General features: G+C 61.8%; 1 protein-coding gene across 1 annotated transcript; it reads left to right on the top strand.

Annotated features, from left to right (window-relative positions):
• Positions 1-2,367: 2,367 nt before the first annotated feature.
• S100P (S100 calcium binding protein P) lies at positions 2,368-5,550 on the top strand. The gene is made up of 2 exons (XM_004465202.5): positions 2,368-2,588; positions 5,292-5,550. Exons 1-2 carry the CDS (start codon positions 2,451-2,453, stop codon positions 5,436-5,438), a joined length of 285 nt encoding a protein of 94 aa, XP_004465259.1. The 5' UTR covers positions 2,368-2,450; the 3' UTR covers positions 5,439-5,550.
• Positions 5,551-5,961: the final 411 nt, after the last annotated feature.

A 5,961-nucleotide genomic window follows, 5' to 3' on the forward strand; every position in this document is an offset into this window, starting at 1 on the left:
TCCCCATCGTCCCTGCGCCTTGGTGGCTCGGTCAGGGGCTCCTCCTACCCTGGTTCAAGCATAGGAACCCGACTTTCCAGCTCTTTGTCTGGCAGGCACTCAGAGCCCTGAGGTCGGCTCTGCTGAGGAGCCCCCGAGGCGGGGCAGAGGGCAAAGATCGCCACATCCTCCTCTTCTCCGGTCCCCTCCTTCCTGTGCAGCAGCACCAGTTCGGGGACGGGGAGCTTCAATCGGTGGATTTGTGCCGAGGCAGAAGAGCTTTTCTTTCCCAAATCAGTCTTGTTCCCAGACCTGCATCTGTCTCGGGCTGAATCGTGTCCCCCAAGAGACTGTTGACGCCCTGGTCCCCAGGACCTCGGAATGTGACCTTGTTTGGAAATAGTGTCGTTGCAGATGGAATTAGTGAAAAGGAGACCCTACTGGTGGGGTGGACCCTTCATCCAAAGTGCCTGGTGTCCTCCTAAGAGGACATGGGCACATGGGGGAAGACGGCCATGAGCCCCGGAGGCTGAGGCTGGGGGGACCCACCCGCGAGCCCCAGGGGGTGACGGCTGCCGGCAGCCCCTGGGCGCTGGAAAGCCCGGAAGGGAGCCCCCTGGAGCCCCAGAGGGGCGCAGCCCTGCCACGCCTGGACTTGGGGCTGCTGGCCTCCAGAGCCGGGACAGGACATCAGCCCCCCGGGGGCCGGAGGCAGTGTCCCCGCGGGAGCCAGCGGGGGCCAGCGGGGGCCGGGCCTCCCCAGCCCCCTCCACGCCATGGCACCAAGGAAAGGACAGAACCAGCCCAGGTTCTCAAGCGGCTGCGGCGGCCGCAGGGCCAGGCTGGAGGGCGGGAGGAGAGGGCCCCAGCCTGGCCGCGGGCAGAAAGGCTTTTTGTGGTGTGCTGCAATTCACAATCCGCTTTTGGGAAGAAACTCGCTTTCCAGATAAACGCGTAAGCAATTTCTGTCCGGTTTTGAATAGGGTTACAACCTGGTCTGGGGACCCAGGACCCGCCCCGGCTGTCAGCTGACGGCTGCTGGGCAGGTCAACAGCGTTCCTTCCTTTAAGCGTTCGCTGTAACCAGGATTTCTAGTCACTTGTTTTTGGGGTGTTTTTTGTTTTTTAATCTCTACAAAGGCCTCTGCCAGGAGAGACATGGCTGAGTGGGCCTGCTTGGGCTTTTGCGACAAGTGTGAAATAAAACCTTTGCAACGAACACACGGTCGTAACCAAGCTTGCTGCAGAGCTTTCTAACGGGTGGGGCTCGTAGGTGCGTGGTGGCATCTGGGCGTCACGCGGTGCCTGGGGCCGGGACGCTGAGGCTGGGGGAGATGGCGACTGTCCAGCAGTCACCCAGGAGGTCCGCAGTGGACGGGATCCCTGCCCCCCGGCCCCGCCATGCCCTTCCCCGGCGGGCCTGGCCTGGGCGCCCGCCTGCGCCTGCCTCCACCCGCCACCCCAGCAGCGCGGGCGGGCCCACTGGGGCAAAGGCCACCGCGGGGGCGGCAGCTCGGCCCGCGCCCGCCTCCCGGCCTTCGCCCACCCATCCAGGGGCCTCTCCTTGGAGCACAGGCCTCTCTTGGAAGATGGGGCACTCTACCTCTGAGCAGGGCGTTGCCGGGGACCCTTGGGCCATCACCCATCCTTGCAGACAGGGGCCTGGGCTCGGGGTGGCCAAGATGAGTTCCTCCGGGCAGGGAGCTTCCTCCAACGCAGGTGAAAACTGAAAGTTGGCAAACAGCCTTGGGAGTGCTGCACAGTCCCCTGCCTGATAAGGTCCTGGCCACCGATTTCCTTGGGTGATTAACTTTTACCTGGAATCTTATCTCAAGAGGAATTGCTCAGCCAAGGCGGGGATGGATGGAGACTTGGGAAAAGGGGACACGGGCCAGGGGAAGCCGAATGTCCCTGCGGCCCTGGATGTGTGCCGGCCCCCCATCTAGGTTGAGGCTGATGCTTAGGGGTCCAGGGACCTTGTCTCCCTCGGAAGAGGCTCAGCGGCTCGCACCCAGGTCCCCTGACCTCAGAGCCCTCTCCTGGCACACCCCCTGCAGCCTGCGGGCGCCCCACGGGCAAGAGGCAGGGCGGGAGGCACGGCGACTCCCCAAGAGGCTCAGGGGAGCGCCCTTGGATCTGGGGAGCAGGGTGAGGCAGGAACTCCATCTCCCAGCGCCTCCAGGGCACCGCGTGAGCGCCATCCTACCAGCAGCCCTCAGCCCTCATCCTGCCTGCCCCCCCGGGTCGCTGGCGGCTAAGGGACAGGGGCGCAGGCCCACATTCCTGCCCCAGGAAGCCCCTCCAGCTATCTGCCCGCCCCCACAGTGCCCTTTTCCCAGGCAGGAAGTGGCGCAGCCGAGCCGCCTCCCCACCCTTTGGCCCCTCCCTCTGGGTCCACGCGAGGCTCGGCTTATAAAGCCCCGGGGGCCTCCCGCAGTCCCGCCCAGGCTTGGGGAGGACGGTCCCGGCACCATGACGGAACTGGAGACGGCCATCGGCATGATCATCGACGTCTTCGCGCGGCACTCGGGCGGCGAGGGCAGCAAGCAGAGCCTGACCAAGGGCGAGCTGAAGGCGCTGCTGGAGGAGGAGCTCCCGGGCTTCCTCAAGGTGGGTGCCCAGGCGGGCGTGGCGCAGGGACGGCCGCGCCGCTGGGCGGGCAAGCCACAGAGGGGTCGGACGTCCCAGCCCCGGGGTGGGGGCAGAGCAGCCTGCGGAGGGGCTTGGAGGCACCAGGTGCCCCCCACCCAAAGGATGGCGAGGCCATCCGTGGTCAGGCTGTTCCTTGCAACTACAGATCGAGGCCAGTTTGTCAGTGACCAGGATCCTTTCCCAGTAGGAGAGATTCGGTTCCGGCAGGGACAGAGCGGGGCCCTGGCTGCCTGGTGTCCCTGGATTGACAGGAACAGGGATGGGGAGCCCCACGCTGGCCCCTTCTGCCGGAGCCGCAGCCCCCCCAGGCTGGCTGCCCCCTGCCCTGGGCGGCCCCTGGCAGGCCCGGACAGAGGGCCCTCCCGCTCCGCTCCCCCCGCCTTTGCTTTCTCCCCTCTTCCTCCTCCCTCCTCTCCCTCCTCCCCTTCCTCCCTCCTACCCCCCCACTCCCTTCCCCTGTTCCGGCGCCCCCTGGATTCTACCCACTTGCCCTCCTTGGGTCTGTGATACTCACTTTTGAAAATGGAAGACTGAACTTTCTCTCCTGAAGTGTCACTTCAAAGATACGAGGCGCTGCAGAATAGTAAGTCCCTCCCGCCCTGCCTCTTCCCATCCCCGCCCCGTGGGGCGCCCGCAGGCTGCAGGGGGTGGGCCAGGAGAGGGCTCTGAGGCCAGGGGTGCGCGCTGCTGAGTCTCTTCCGGAGGTTCACGTTTAGGAAAAGAGGGACATACGATTCTCCACCCTTGGGGGTTTGGATCAAAGAGGTTTGTGGGGGGCGGGCGGGGGACAACGGTCAACGTAGATGATCCAGGGAACACACTTTGAGAACCAATGGCTCGGCCCTGATTGTCCAACGTGGGTTCCATGGAGTTACCTGAGGACCTGTTTCAAGAAGCCCGGGTGTCCCAGGCATGGCAAGGAGCCGTGTCGAGCAACAGCTTCCCACCCAACTGAGGTGGAGACCTCAGACCAAAGAAAGACTCGGACAGAGTCAGCGTTTACTAGGGGCTGGCGTGGCGCCCTCACCCTCGGCCACTGGAGGAGAGACGGCATTTCCGAGCTCGCTTGTCCGCGCTTAGCGCCAGAGGGAAAGGGGCTTCTGGGGGCGCCTGAGGGTAGCCGCCTTCTACAGAATGCAGAGCGTTGCCAAAGGCGCAAGGCCTGACCAGCGGTATCAAGGCACAGGGGGATGTGCGTGACTTTTATCCGAAACAGCGCCTAAAGGAACAGCTGTTTGTAGCCGGGCAGATATTATCCGCTGGTGGAAAGGTTTCCTGATACAGGGGTCATCAGGCAGTTGGAGGAAAAAGGCCACCACAGCCGGCTTCTGGAAAAACAGGTTCTGCGTCTAGGACAGGAGCTGTTGCTCGGTCACGGTCACGCGCTGCAGAGGCTTGCTGCGTCTAGGACATGAGCTGTTGCTCTGCCACCGCTGCAGAGGCTTGCTGTTTGGGCCCCTTGGAATGCTGCTACTATTTGGAGTGGGGGAAAGAGCTGGAAGGGTTTGGGGAGAAAAATGCAAAGTCACAAACGCCGCCCCAGGCCTCTGTGCTCTCTGTTCGCCCTCTGAAGGCGCAAAGTGCACGAGCACTGGGCGAGGGTGCCAGGTGGACTGGGTCCCTCTGACACCTCTGCACGCAGCCGGGTGCCCGGCGCCGAGCCCAGCCTCACGGGCACTGGGACTGCCGGCGGCTGCTTGTCATTCACGGGATAGGGTGGCTGAGGCCTTCCGGCTTTCCAGCAGACCCCCCTTTGTTTACCCTCGTATTTGCGGTTTTCCCCCCTTACTTTAGCTTGTAAAAAATCCTGCTCTGAGCAACATCTTCATGCATAAAGCATGAAGGTCTGACAACCCGCATGCCGGGTGAACCAACCACTTTTCGCTGTGGCGCCCTCTTGGCGCAGCGGCCTGGGAGCCAGGGCGCCCGCGCTGTCCTGGGCCAGCTCGCCAGCGCCCCTGCTGGTGCATCTCGGGCCTGTGTGCTGGCCCAGCTTGGACCCATGGTGAGGGCCACAGCCCAGCCCCTCAGAGAAGACCTGGGACATGGGGTTCCTGAGCTGGGTGCTTTTGGTGGCAGGGACTCTGTGGGAGCCTCAGATCTCCCCTTCTCCCTGTGGGGCCTCATTTTCTTCCTGTGTAGCAGAGGGTGCCACTTCTTCCCTGCCTGGGGGTCGTGGGGATCAAAGTGGCTCAGCAGTCAGTGCCAGCAGGAGATGTGTGTTCAGGAAAGGTTAATGCTAAGAGTTGAATAAGGTGATGCATGTGAATCCTCTGGGCAGAGAGTAGAGTGGATGCTGGGAAAAAACCCTAATCTTAAAATGCACTCAATTACATAATAAAAAAACACTCTCCTGCAAAAAATAAAAATAAACTCTCCTTCCTGCAGAGGAGAAGCTTTCAGTGTGCAATGCAATTTTGGCCTAGAAAAAAATGGCAGGTTAGTTCGGTCTGTGTCCTCTGCCTCCCAGGGCAGCTCACGAATCCCGTAGGCCCACGCGTTCTTTCCACGGACACCCGGCATAGGGTGTGTCTCCTGGCCCGGGCCCCGAGCTGGCCTGTCAGCAGATGCGAATCCCCTCTGCCAGCAGTGGGGCTTGGCCGAGCCCGAGGCCTGCACTGGGCATCTGCATGGCTGACCCTTGGCTTCTTCCTCCTCCAGAGCGGAAGAGACAAGGACGCCGTGGACAAACTGCTTAAGGACCTGGATGCCAACGGAGACGCGGAGGTGGACTTCAATGAGTTCATCGTGTTCGTGGCTGCGCTCACGTCTGCCTGCCACAAGTACTTCGAGCAGCCAGGGCCCTAGGCGTGCCTTGCAGGTGCAGGATTCCTGACGGAGGCAGAGATGTTCCAGAAAGCAATTAGGACCTTGGACTGAGTCTGCCAATCCTTCTGATTAATAAATGCCTGCGAAATGATCCTTGTCATTGAATTGCTCATTGCCTGCCTGGTGCTGGGTACTGGAGAGACGGAGATGAAAAAACCAGGGCTCCAGCCTGCGAGAGCTCACAGGCTAGGTCAGAATCCACCCACTGGCCAGTTCCCAAGTGCCCAGCCCCTGCCCACACGGTGACTGAGTCCCAGTTCCTGGCCTCATTCACTGACCAACGCAAAGTGAGCAACCGTTAGCACTGGCCATGTGAGGCTCGTGGGCGGTGCCTGTGTCCGTCCATCCAGCCACCTACCCATCTACCCATCTACCCACCTAGCCAGCCAGCCAGACACCCACACATTAAACGGTGACCTCTGCATCTCCCCAGCCACATTTTTCCATGTGATTTATGCACATTTATACATTTTAATTGTACAAGACTATTTTTCACCACAAA

The sequence above is a fragment of the Dasypus novemcinctus genome, chromosome 1, assembly GCF_030445035.2.
Source record: "Dasypus novemcinctus isolate mDasNov1 chromosome 1, mDasNov1.1.hap2, whole genome shotgun sequence".
NCBI lineage: Eukaryota > Metazoa > Chordata > Mammalia > Cingulata > Dasypodidae > Dasypus > Dasypus novemcinctus.

Bases quoted from the DNA above. Each gene is read 5' to 3' on its own strand.
- S100P (XM_004465202.5), top strand. From the start codon at position 2,451: ATGACGGAACTGGAGACGGCCATCGGCATGATCATCGACGTCTTCGCG. The intron at 2,589-5,291 runs GTGGGTGCCCAG...TTCCTCCTCCAG, and splicing joins AGCTCCCGGGCTTCCTCAAG to AGCGGAAGAGACAAGGACGC.